General features: G+C 40.2%; 1 protein-coding gene across 1 annotated transcript in view; it reads right to left on the bottom strand.

Annotated features, from left to right (window-relative positions):
* Nucleotides 1–6,042: 6,042 nt before the first annotated feature.
* Nucleotides 6,043–14,036, bottom strand: part of antxr1a (ANTXR cell adhesion molecule 1a) — a 42,180-nt gene continuing 34,186 nt past the window's right edge. The window contains exon 18 of the mRNA XM_088335798.1: nt 6,043–8,328. Coding sequence (XP_088191924.1) covers nt 7,918–8,328 — 411 coding nt within the window. The 3' untranslated portion in view covers nt 6,043–7,917. The remainder of the gene's footprint in view (nt 8,329–14,036) is intronic.

The raw sequence follows: 14,036 nt of genomic DNA on the forward strand, positions 1-14,036 counted from the left end.
AGGCTTACGGCTTATAGTGCAATAATTGATCAGTCGCTAAATGTCCTGACTAAATTCGCATTTTACACAGGGAATCGAACCCAGGTCACAGTGGGAAGGGCACTGACACTTTACTACCAGACCATTAGTAATACAGATGACATATAAAAAGGTATTAGAGCTTATCGCATTCTTTCACTATTTTTACAGTGCCAGAAACATCGATTTGCATTAAGCATTTATTTCTGCGGGCAGCATGGCAGCGCACTGGTTACGGCGTGTGTGGCACAGTTCTGAGGTCAGGGGGGATCAAACCTTGCTGTGTGGAGTTTGCATGTTCTCCCCGCGCTTGGGTTTCCTCCGGGCACTCCGGTTTCCCCCCACATTCCAAAAACATGCATGTCAAGTTAATTGGCTTGTCTAAATTGTCCTTAGATGTGAATGAGCGAGTGACTTGTCTGTCTCTAAGTGCCCTCTGATTGGCTGGCAACCAGTTGAGGGTGTCCCCTGCCCACTGCCCGAAGATGGCGGGGTTGGGCACACCTGCAACCCTACTCAAGCAGTGCAGATAATGATGGATGATGATGATGATTTATTCCTGCATTATGGTAGGTTAAACAGTCTCTCCACCTGTTCACCTGTGCGTCAATAACGCGGTTTAGCATGTATATACCTTTAAACCGATGTCATCGTATTTTGAAAGATCTTTCTGTCTTTTGCAACATTATTGACGCATAGGTGAAGTACTCAGAACTGTTTTTTATAATAGTACTATGAATAATGTTAGAAGGAAAAAAGTAAACTTAGTCATATCACTGTATCTGATCAAATCATTTTAAAGTGACCGTGTATTATTTACCGCCTCCTAGTAGTAATAAAATAGATAAATTGTTGTAAAAACAATACTGATTTAAATATAAAGCGAAATATGTGAATTATCAATAAATAAAAAAACTTTAAGGACATTATTTTTGTATTATTTTTTAGACCAAAATTGTCCATTTTCCCAACATTTTTTTTTTATTTTGAACAAAACTCAAAAAATGTTGAGGGATTTAGATGTTAGTTGTCATAGTTGCCATGGCACCCAATTGGCCCCGTCCGTGTTGCGCCAGCTGCGGCTTTCCGTCTTTTTAAGCTCAGTGCTCTCATTTTTCCTAGTCTGTCAACGAACCTCTGCCCTGGGTTCTGACTCGATCCTGTTTTCCTGTTGGTATTTCCTGTCCGGTATTGTTCTCGTTTAGTTTGTCCTGTTAAATATCGGTTTCCAGTTTCGTTCCCGTCTATTTTTGTCCTGTTTATTATTCTCTCAAGTTTTCATTCCCGTCTAGTTTGTCCTGTTTATTTCGATATCCTGTTTCATTATCAATCCTGTCTGTCCCATCCTGTCTGGTATCGTCCCCATCGGTCCGATATCTGCTCGGACAATTGGAATCGATCTCGTCAGGTCTCTGGCTTCCTGCCTTTCCTAGCCAGACCGCTGCCGAACGTGCATGACTCCCCATTCCTCGTAAAATAAAAGGCTTGTGTGAGAACGTCACGCGTTTAGGTCCTGATCCTGTTCCAGTTCATGACAGTTAATACATTAAGACAAATCTACTGAAACTGCAATTATAATCTAATATTAACAATGTTTGAGTTTTTTTACTAGTTAAAGAAGCAAAACACACTTTAGATGAGCAAAAGGCACATATTTTAATACATTTTAAAGGGACAATGTGTGTTATTTAGCGCCTCCTAATGATAAAAAAATGAAGAAAAACAATATTCATTTGAATAATTATCAAAAGTACATATTTTTTTGTGAAATCATCAAGTACAATGAATCATCCAACAATGACGTGGTTTTGTTTTAACCCTGGAAATTAAGATTAAGATTGACCAAGCCGTTTTGAAAGCGTGAGAACTACATTAAAAACACCCGCAGTTGTTTAATTCAATATCAACCACGTATACAGTGAGAGTTCAAAGACGATGTTGTCGTTTTGCACAAATCTTCAATCCGAGTCAATTTGAAAATGTGGGAAGTGGGCTTAGCTCGTCCTTATACCGGCCAAGAGCCATTATCACCATTTCACCTTTCCTAAGGCCCTTCCATATTTCCAAAGGATTAGTCGTACTCTGCTATTTTCCGTGATGGCTCATGCACATGCGTGCGTAATGCAACGCATGAACATCTGGAGCCGGTTAGCTATATTGGTGAAGTTAGATCCCCCGACCCAAGAACCCCTCCTTCACAGTCTGCATTGTGTGGCCTGCACTGCAAGGCATCGGAGTGAACCCGCTGATCCGAGTCTTGTTTCTACTGCGCTCAAATGCATAAATGTTTGCAATTCTCTCAAATGTTGAATCAGTTGTTAACAGTTTCATTTTAATTGGAGCTCTATGAAAGTTACATCATAGGAGCATAGTGAAAATTTGCAAACAAAAAGTTGGGGTTTTATTCATTAGGCACTTCGCACATAAGCTCATTAGGTATATAGAATAGAATATACCTTTATTGTCGTTGTTACAAAATGGGTTAACATATTGTGACAACGAAATTGGTATATTAGCCAGTGGTGTGCCATCAGGGCCTGCAAGGTCAGAAATCTACCCAAAGGTCTTCAGAATCAGTTCTGCAGGCTCTAAGGAATAACATAAAGAGTGGATAAAGCTGTTGGTTTAGCCAATCAAAATTCGAGTTTGCCGACCAGGGCCTCCTAGCAGGCATAGGGAAATGTCAACAGTTTCACACGCTATGATTAGATAGGAGGAGGGTAAATAAAATACAGTATCGCAGTGTCCACCAGTTCTGTCGAACGGATTTTTACATTCCTAAATCAAATAAAAACTTATACCAGAAACACGACTGGCTCAACTTTCAGCATTAGCATTGGAACTGAAACGCACAAAAAATCTGGACAATTGTAATTAAAAAAAAATTCTTGAAGAAAGAAACGAGGATGGATTTTGTGCGCAAATAAAAAGGAATTCTTTTGTGAGTGAAATATGGGTGTATTCCAAAATAATAGTGCAATTTTGTGAGGTTATAATTGATGATTTTTTTATGTGTTGCAGCTGTGGCAGCAATAAATATTTTGTAGCCAATAAATAGTTTTGAGGGTTAGATTGATTCAGACGCAACACTATTGAAGGTCTAGTTGTGAAATTAATGGCCCTTCTGGCTTTATCTAATGCTACTGCAGTGTAGTCAACCGAGTGTGATGTAATGTAAAATCCATCCATCCATTTTGTTCGCCACTTATCCTCAGTAGGGTTGCGGGGGTGCCGGAGCCCATCCCAGCTATCTTCTGGCAGTGGGCAGGGGACGCAGTGGGCAGGGGACACCCTGAACTGGTTGCCAGCCAGTCTCAGGGCACACTTGGACAATTCACTCGCTCATTCACACCTAGGGACAATTTGGACCAGCCTATTAACCTGACATGCATGTTTTTGAAATGTGTGAGGAAACCCACGCAAGCACGGGGAAAACATGCAAACTCTGCACTGGAAGGCTGGTAGCTGGATTTGAGCCCATGGCCCCAGAACTGTGACACGGACGCGCTAACCACCTAGCTGCCATGCTGCCCAGTAATGTAAAATATTTGGATATATTGCAATTCTATCGCATTACGGAGAACAGACACATTCATAGCTCAGGAGGTAGAGCGCTCGTCTTGGGATCAAGAGATCGCAGTTCGAAACCCGGCTCCTCCGTGTTAAATGTCGAAGTGTCCTTGGGTAAGACACTGAACTCCTAATGCCCCCAATAAGCAGGTTTGCGCCTCACATGGCTGCACGGCCGCTATTGATAAATGTGAAGCACATTGTAAAGTGCTTTGGGAAGTCTTCATTGACTTGAAAAGCGCTATACAGTATAAATGAAGATCATTTCATTTCATTTTGCATCTGTACTCAACTAGAATTGATATGTTCATGCGTTCATAGCGCCACCAATAGTTGCTGCTCTGTGTTGCTATGTAGTATCCGCTTGGTTTCACTTTTTTTTGGTTCAGAGCCACACAAATCTTGAAAATAAGAAAACATTTACATGTTGTTTATTTGTTAATTGTAAAATATGTCTATGTGTACCCGCATCAGGGGATAGTACTTAGTACTTTGAAAATGAAAATAAGGACTGATTTAAAAAAAAATTCACGTTTGATGTATTATTTTGATTCTTAAATAGTAGGAAAAACAATGATAACTATTTTTTTGGTAGAAAAAAAAAACGTCAGTCGTATGAACACAATATAGCACCCATGATCATTCTCAAGATTTTTCTTTAGAAATCATTGAAAGTTCGGTTTCAGCAATTTCAGGGAAATATATCGTATAGTAAAAAAAAAAAACCACAGTGACATTTGAGAAGTGAGAAGTGATATTTATACTATTTACAAAAAGTGTGATATAATTACTTAAACAAAAGTAGGCATGTGCATATATTGGTCTACTAGTGATCTCAAGAGCCAAGAAGAGATCCGCAAGTTCGAGAGTGTTCTCCATTCGGTCCGCGGTGCTGTGGAATGCTCTTCCCCCTGAGATTCGATCTGCAACCTCAAAGGAAATGTTTAGATATAAGTTTAACACACGACTATTCTATAGCATATGAATAACCGATATTTTATTTTGACAATATCTGTGTATTATTTGCCCTCATGTCAGTTTTAGATCAGGGGATGGTGTCATAATAGTCTGTAGTTTGCAATAATCTGTGGTCTGTGCAGCCCTTTGAGACTCTTTGTGATAAAGGGCTATACAAATAAACATGACATGACTTGACATATATTTGGCCACCCAAACAGAAAAATTACATCAATATTTAGTAGAACCTCTTTTTGAAGAAATAGGAAACTCTAAATACTTAATATAACTTCTGATGCGGGTCTGGATTCCGGTTGAATAAATCTTGACCATTTTAGTAGATCTTTAATTAGTCAGGTCTGATGGTTTCCAAGCCTGGTCTGCCCACTTTAAATCACACCAAAGTTTCCCAAAAATATTTAGGTATGGGGACTAGGATGGCTATTCCACGAAATTGTACTTGTTCTTCTGCAAGAAGGCCTCAGTAGAATTCAAGCAGTGTTTAGTGTCGCAATTTTGAAGTGTTCAGGGGCAACTTCTACTTTTGTCACTGATTCATGAACATTGTTCGTTGGCATCTGCCTACACTAACTGCAATTCTTTTGACTTTAAAATTAAACAAGATTAACAGTAGACTGGCCCCACAGCATGATGGAACCATCGCTGAATTTTACTGTGGGTAGCAAGTGTTCATCTTGGAATGCTGTATTTTTCTTCCCTAATGCATCCTACACCTTTTGTTATGTCCGATTAACTCAAATTTTAGTCTCGTGAGTTTGCTTGAGGTACGCTAAAGTACATTTGGAAAGTCAGCTTCATTTTGGAATTAGGTGTTTTGTAGCGATAAGTAAGAGGATCATAGGCCGTAGAGTTTTTACAACAAATCTTGGAAGGTTAGGGGATTGTTTCTCTTGTCTCTTTTAAAAAAAATTGTAAACATTGGATTATGGTGATGCTTTAACTTATGTTCTTAGTTTCTAGATAATCCATAACCCCAAACAACAAGTTTGTCTTTTCAGTTAAGAAGGATCAGCTTCTATTCTTCCAGTGACCATCATACAGTAGCTTGTCGATGAAGGATGCCTGTCTTAGTGGAGGGAACATCTGCGGTTGTAAACCAAGTGCTGCCTGTGCACCGTACATGAGAGCAGGACGGATGCGACACATCATGCTGCTTAAGCACAGTGAGGAACATGGTGAACGTGCTGAAAATCACAGTGCATTCTGCTATTCTCCAAATGGGAATCATCTGTATATGGATCTCAAATTTGGACCTGAAAGCTCTTCCTATCTTTTGGGTGAGAAAAACAACAGAAAATAGTACAGTACAAAGTATAGTATTTGTTTGACACCTTCATACAGTAGATTGAATTAATTATATTTGGTTACATTTATATTGATTGAAGAAGTATGGTTGACATTATGTCAATGTTATAGATGTTTTAATAACATGCTTACACAGTGTGCAAAGAAATAAATACACCAATTCCTGGAGTTGTCATTTATTTACAATAAGGATTATAAGGCAATTCTTGGACTCTGAGAACGCTTGCTCCTTGTGGGTTATCAAAAGATATGTACAAAAACGATAACAAAAAAAATCGCTCTGCGGACTGACCTTTTCTAGAGGTATGAATGGGAGTGTTAACCATTCTTTGTACCTTGAAACTGCATCCTTACAAAACTACTAAATCACTAACTATCTACCTTATTAACTATCATTATATAGTAAAAACAGCCTGGTATCAGAATGTGTTCGTTGTTTAGCTTGGCTCCCAGAATGCCTCACAAACATACCGTAAATTCTGGACTACGGAGCACACTTGATAATAAACCGCATGCACAAATTCAAGAAGGAAACTCAACTTTAGATTTTGTACAAGACGCACTGGATTTTAGGCTGCAGGCCTAAAATGCCATAACAATGAACTTATTTACGTCCATCTATTACATTTTTTAAAAAATCAACTGGAAAATGTCAAGTGTTGAAAAGTGCTGCAATTAAGACACTCCATTGCGGACAGTGTCCGTAGCTGTCACTCTTAATTAATTGACGCCGCAGTAATTATTAATAAATTTGCATTGACATGACAAGAATACATAAATTCCTGGAATCTTTCCACCCAGAAGTGTTGGCTGATTAAATATTTTAGTGTGGCAGCAGGTGGCTAATAATAGGGTACATTTTTCTTAAAAAAAAGGCCCAAAAATGTGACGTCATGTTAGAATGTGATCAGTCTGATAACTGTCAGCCCAATAATTATTGAGTATCCTTTCTTAGTTAATAACTTGTTGGCTTGTACAATATTTTTTTTAAGTAGTAGTATAACAAAGGATGGGAGAGCTTAAGATCAGTCGCATCTTACAGACTGTTGTCATAGTACGAGCTTGTCAGTACAGTACATTGAGTTTACTTTTGAAAACGTTTTTGTCACAGTCCTGCGCTTATATGTAAATGCCAATTCATGAAATATTGACTACTGTGCCAGTTGATTAAGATTGGCAGATTAATTGTCGCAAAATGTGTTACTTTACTGTATTAGACATTTCCCCGCTGATTCTGCCAAGATCACGATTTCACTCCATTGGGACAGTGGGAGTCTTGTTCATCCATTCAAGTCACCAGTTAGATGACAAGGCAATTGGCTCCCGAAGGGAGTCATAATTACTCCTGACGTTTACCCGTGATTCATTTTGGGCAGAAATCACATTACGTCATCACCTGCCACGTATCCTCGCAATGTTTTTTTTTAATGAAACAGTCGGATTCCCCTGGTCCACACCACTTTGAAGCCAGCTGTCTGAAGCACCCCAACAGGGTATGGGCCCCCAGCCGCTTCAGAAAGGACCCCGGACGGGCACCGCAGCTTGGGAGATCTGCGTGAAGGACCCAGCGTGCATGTGAGGTCACTGCCAACACCCTCCATCACCCTCGCAAACAAAAAAAGAATAAGCCACATCCTATTGTTGACCGCAGTGTTTAAAATGCAGAGAAGACGTACAGAAGCGGCATGTAGTCCGGAATTAACGGTAGTCTACTGGGCTCAACTTCACCCCTGACCCCTTAAAGACAACCACCATCTAATAGACAACAAATACCATGTTCAGTTCCAGTTTCAGCTCCAAAGTGTGAGTCCCATTGTCTCGCCAAACGGAGCAGAAACTCTCTTTGAAAATGCACTCGTGATTTGATGTAAGGGTTTCAAGCATCCGCCAGGCTGGATGTATAAAAAAGTCAGTGTAAACAAATAGCGTAGAGTAGTTCCTGGTCCCCTGCACAAAGCAGTAAGGCCACAATCGAATAGGCTTCACTCCCCCGCAGATTTAAGCAAACATGGCCATGGTTCGGAAATTCAGCTGGGAGTGTCACTTTCACAGACCAGGGCGTGGCGGGGGGCGGGCTGGTGGCGGGGCTCGTCCCGGGGCGGGACCCAGAGGTAGTGGAGGCACGGTACCGGAGGGTGAGAGTGGGGGCGGCGGAGTGGGTGGCAGCTCGGGCAAGGCAGGGAAGTGCAAAGTGGTGGGAGGGAGAGCCCGTTTGGGGGGCGGGGTGTAATAGGGAGGGGTAGAAGGAGGTGTAGGGGACGAATCGGACGGTGTCGGCGGCAGGAAGTTGAGAGTCGTGGTGAACAGGGGGGGTGATGGTGGCCCGTTGGGGGGTGGAGGGAGGTTGCCTTGCGGTGCAGGTGGACTCCTGCTGGGAGGTGTGTAGATGGGTGAAGGGTTGTAGTGTGGGTACCGAGGGGGGGCCGCCTTCACACGGATAAAGTTCATGCATCTGCCCTGAAATGACAACATGAACCAACGGTTAGACCAGGGAACGTATGGCCCGCGAAACATATATGGATCCTTTCATGAGTACATCGAGCTTGGAGGCAAAATAAAAACCAACCCTAATATCATACTGTGGCCATTGCCAATTTCCTCAGTGTCTTTTAAATTTTAGTACCGGTGTATGCAAAGCCAAAACAACGCAGTGGACACCATGTTCTGTAAACAATATATAGGGCGGAGTCCCAACTAAAGTTTACAGTCACGGTGTTACACCAGCAGCTGGTTTTGGCTGTACGTCTCTTGAATCCTGTAAATGGAAGGTCATCAAATAATGTATGTTCACTGTTGAGACGCTTTATGATGAAAACCCACAGAACAAAGTGTAAACACCTGAAAATACCAGCCAAGCACCCAGGGCAATTTGATTGGTTTGCGTGTAAGACGTGGACAGATCTCTGCAATCAAAATGAGCCTAAACAAACTCAAATAACGGCAGGAGGGGGACACATTCTAAGTGGTCAATTTGTTTATATCAGGCACAGGCTCTGGCATTATTACTTCACTGAATTTAACAAACCATAAAACGTCACACAGTAAAATAAAATGCGCTGAAGCATTAGCTTTTGTCTCGAGTGCGTGTTTGGAGGCTTAATTGCATTTTGTCTTAAAATATTTGGTGTGGCTCTCAAAACAGAAAAGAAAAATGTAAACATTTTCCTTTCATGGCTCTTTGAGTCAAAAAGGTCCTCGGCCCCTGTGTTAGACGATTGCAATCTAATTCAGCAACTTTTAATGTCTAATCAAATATCTACTGTGCATACCAAAAGTCCTGTGCATTTTGTTTTTTCAAGGTTTTATATCAGAGAAACACTTTCATTTGCTACATGTTTATCTCATTAAGAACACATTTTTTTATTTTCGAGAAGATGGTAGAAATAAGGACTGTCATTGTTTTGGAGTGTAGTTTTGGAGCAGGCCCGATGATTCACTTAAGGATGGAAACTACAGCATTGTCATCCAATTCAAACATGCTTTACTCTTCGTGCAAGTTCCGACTAAAAGCTGACAAGAAAGAACAGCAGGGAAAACCATTTGTACATTTGGCATGTGATTCAACCATTTCAGGGTTTTTTTTCATTACAGTGTAAACATTTGTCTTCCCTCCTTCAAATAAATACCCTTTATAAAGGTTTATGAGTCACAAATTGTGCTAGTAAAAGTAAAAGTGATTTTAATTTGGCCAAATGCATTGTTGAAAGTTATAAGTCCGTTAAAATGATTGAGGTCTTGTTTTGGTAACATGAAGTCGCTTTCTAGTTTGTCCACGTGGATGGACGGTGTTATGAGTGCACTGCAGGAAAGAGGTCTAAATATAGTGGAAGCTAAAGCTCTTGGTGGTGATAGGAATGAGTGGAGAGGTGTTGTAAAAGGATAGTGGGATGTTTAGACGCGTTCTAAGGGACGGGCAGGGCACTCGTATGATGCGGCAGGGGTAAACCAGTGAAAGCTGTCGGGCCCTGCTGTTGAACAGAAGAAGAGTGTGATGTGTCACCCTGACCCGAGTGACATGGTCGCGTTCTTATGTCCCGTTTCATCTGGAGGGACGAAAGCATGACCAACTTGGATGCCGAGGTGCTTAACTTGTTTGGGTGTTTGGGCATTTGGGTTGGCCATCGTGTGTTTTTTCGCTACTTTTTCCCTTTTTTTTAATTTTCTTTGTTTTTGTATGAGTTTGTCTTGCTGTCGGTCACCACTCTCGAGGCATATGATTAGGGTAGACAGACAGACAGACAGACAGACAGACAGACAGACAGACAGACAGACAGACAGACAGACAGACAGACAGACAGACAGACAGACAGACAGACAGACAGACAGACAGACAGACAGACAGACAGACAGACAGACAGACAGACAGACAGACAGACAGACAGACAGACAGACAGACAGACAGACAGACAGATAGATAGATAGATAGATAGATAGATAGATAGATAGATAGATAGATAGATAGATAGATAGATAGATAGATAGATAGATAGATAGATAGATAGATAGATAGATAGATAGATAGATGAGATTATTGTTAAGTTAAAACTACCTTAAAAGGTAAGTGTAACTGTGGTAATCTTTGTTTTAAGTCTGGGTGATGCTACTTTGTAGCATTTGAAAAGCAGGCATAATATGATTGCTTTTGCTTTGTATCTTTATACAATTTGGAGATTTTCTACTATATATTTTGTTTTCTGATTGACAATATAAAACATACATGTTGCATTTACAAGTGTGTGCAAAGTCGTATACATGTGTTTTCAACTACATTACTTTAGTGTATTTGCCTCTTTGATTGCGTTCAAAATATTCTGCTAGCATTTCTTGCATTGATCAATCTGAGTTTGTTAGATAGTTAGAAATTATTTCAATGTTGCGTGCCCATTGAATTATTTTTGACTTTGCAATCATTGATGAGGCAGGGAATATCCTAATACACAATATATAAAGACACGTGAAAGCATTTCTAAACCAGTAGTATACGACACATTACAAGAACCCACAGGTCGATCTTGTTAATCGTACCACAGGATTCAATATTGGGACGTTATAAAAGGGAGGATCCTAATTGCAAGCAGAGAAGCCTGAAAATACTTAGAGGCCTTTTCAGTGCCCTAAAGAAGTTTTCCAAAGAAGAAGACTCTTTTGAGTTTTAGATCTCTGTTGTCGGGTGCATAAAATCGAAAATCCCAGAGGATGTACAATTCAGGATTCCGCACACGTTGCACGGTTTGAAACACTCATTCATGATGTCACATGGCACGTCTGCATATTAAGTGAAGCTTCGGTTCAGGTTCGGTTAGGAGCGATATCAACACAAGTACAGGTACATCTGCAAGATGAGTAAAGTACTAGACAAGTACCACACTAAACTTCACCTCATTGCGGATTCAATGGGTATTTTTGCAAATGCATGTGTTTTTTTTGTTTGTTTTTTTTTTCAAAATACATTTGGTATTTTTTGAAATACTGTTTAAGAGTGTGTAGTGTAGTAGTACATTTGTTTTTTTTGAAATTTGTTTTATCATGTCTAGTCAAGTCACATTTATCTGTATAACCCTTAATCACAAGATGTCTCAAAGGACAAATGCCTCAGTACCACGGTGGCCGTTGATGAAGGAGGAGGAGAATATTATAGTTGTTTATTACAATCAAACAGATTAAAACAAATAAAACAGAATATTCTGGACCTGACTACAGAACAATGCTGCGATGGTTTCAAAATGGATATCAATCATTTATATCCCAAAAGGCTGGAACACAGTTGTCCATGATAAAAAATGAAAAATAGAAGTCAGTGGAAAATCCCCCAAATCCCAGCTTCACATCAGTCCTTTGTCCAGACTGAATGCTGCAATGGTTTGATAAGTCTCAATGCCCGTCTCATCTATCCATTTTCTGTTCCGCTTATCCTCACTAGGGTCGCAGGGAGGTGCTGGAGCCCATCCCCGCTACAACAATTCCAACCCAAAGAAAAATGTTTTCGGAAAAATAAACTGAAAAGCTCGTGTCTTGCATCTGGTTGTGGTTTGTTTAATTTAAAGAGCATGTACTGTAGATATTCAAGAGCTGGACAGAGCTCACAGATATGTGATATTGAAGAACACCTTCCAACAGTCATCCGCAGCTTTGTGTGGCTAAAAACTTGTCTGATGTGTTGAACCTTGATTATACTCATCAAAGTTCCAGTGAAGTGAACTGTATAACCAAAAGTTGTAGACTACACTTGACCACAAATTTGGGGATTTTATTCTTGTAATAAGTTTCGGTCCCTGTGAAAATGGTTTTCTGTAGTCTGAATTTTAAAATGTCCCTAAAGTGTGAAAAATCCTTTTTTTTCTTCAAGCCATCCATTCATCATCTGCACCGCTTATCCTCAGTAGGGTCACGGGAGTGCTGGAGCCCATCCCAGCTGTCCTCAGGCAGTGGGCAGGGAACAGCCTGAACCCAGCCAGTCAAAGGGGAACAAGGATAGACAACTCACTTGCTCTTCACACCTGGGGACAATTCGGTCAGGCCATTCAACCTGACATGCATGTGTAACGGGTGTAATAATAACTTTTATTTTATTGAAATTCCTGCTAAAATATGTGTATAGTTTTTGGTAAATGTCCTGCAATGCTGAGTCCAACAGTGCCATCTGCTGGTATGGGGTGGGGTTTGGCTTCTAACATGTGACCAGGAGGCGGGGTTTTGTCAGTTTTACCAGAGTACTACAAAGGTAAGACATATCTTTTGGTGCTCCACAAAATAAGTTAATTTTAAACTTTATAACCCCAGCTGACAAATCTCTCACCATGCATAGTAATGTGATTGATATTGTCAAGCTGTTTAGGTTTATTTTCGTTTTGTTTCTGTTTTACTAAATATTAATTCCCCTTGTAGAGATCAAAGAGATCAGACCCAGCAGAAAAAGCTAATGTTGTGACTCATCCATTTGCAGGTAAATTGTACCCATTTTTATACTCATTATTGTTTTTATTCCTATTTTTCATATACATTAAAAAAAGGATGATGTTGGTTAAAATTCAGAGTAAAGAAAAACATGTTGAATTCATTGTAAACGTTAAAAATCCACTATACGATCTCTTGTTAAAAGTATCTTGTTAAAATGCAAAGATTTATAAATGTATTGTGATATTCTAAAATGTATTTTCTGTAAAGTGAAAAGACAGCTCTTTGATATGCTTTGTTGTCAGTTTTACCAGAGTACTACAAAGAGATCAAAGAGATCAGACCCAGCAGAAAAAGCTAATGTTGTGACTCATCCATTTGCAGAACTGTAATAATAAAAACCTCATCATCCAGTCCAGCGTGAATGTGGATCTTTGGTGGGACACGTACAACGCGGTTACATTGGTGCCGTGACCCGTGACTTCTATCAAACTCGCCGAACCGAGGACTGTCCTACCTGCCACATGAGCTCACAGTATTTGAAATTTTAGTTACATGAGCGATATTGTTTAGCTCATTACAGTGCAGTGTCACAGTGATACGAAGGCTGCTGATTTATTTTGTGATTTTGACTTATTTACATTTTTTTCTGTTAATCTTTGAAACATGTTTAATCAGAGCAATGTGTTAGCTCCACAATTTGACAGACCTATTCACTTTGGCAGGGGCAGGGGCATGTTTACCCCCATCCCCTCTGATAATAGTTCTACCCCAGGTGGTGCTACACATAGAGTAGAGGCAAGTTCCAGTGTGAGCACCCATAATGCAGCTGACCAACATGCTAGCCTACCTTCACCTCAGGTCAGACCCACATCTACGCCAAATTCCACGAGTGAAATTTCTGAGGGTTTAGCTGATCACATGACAAATATTATTCAGGAGATAGGACATAAATTGGCTGATAGCATATTCTCAAATATACAGTCACATAATATAGTAGCTCCTAACGCTGCTGCCACACAAGATGTAGCAAACAGATTGAGTCAGGTGGTTACGCAGAGAAAGGTTAAGGAACCGCCGTCATTTATTGGGGATGGCTCAGACTCAATAACAATACATGAGTGGGAAGATCTAATGAGGACATTTATAAAAAGGAGTGATGTGAGACTTGAAGAGCAAGCAGAGGAAATCCTTATACATTTGAGAGGAAAAGCTAAAGATGTAGTTAGGTTTAGCATTAGAAACAGTAATATAGACGTCTATACCCGCCC

This window comes from Urocampus carinirostris, chromosome 5 (assembly GCF_059441175.1).
Source record: "Urocampus carinirostris isolate Australia breed hairy pipefish chromosome 5, RoL_Ucar_1.0, whole genome shotgun sequence".
NCBI lineage: Eukaryota > Metazoa > Chordata > Actinopteri > Syngnathiformes > Syngnathidae > Urocampus > Urocampus carinirostris.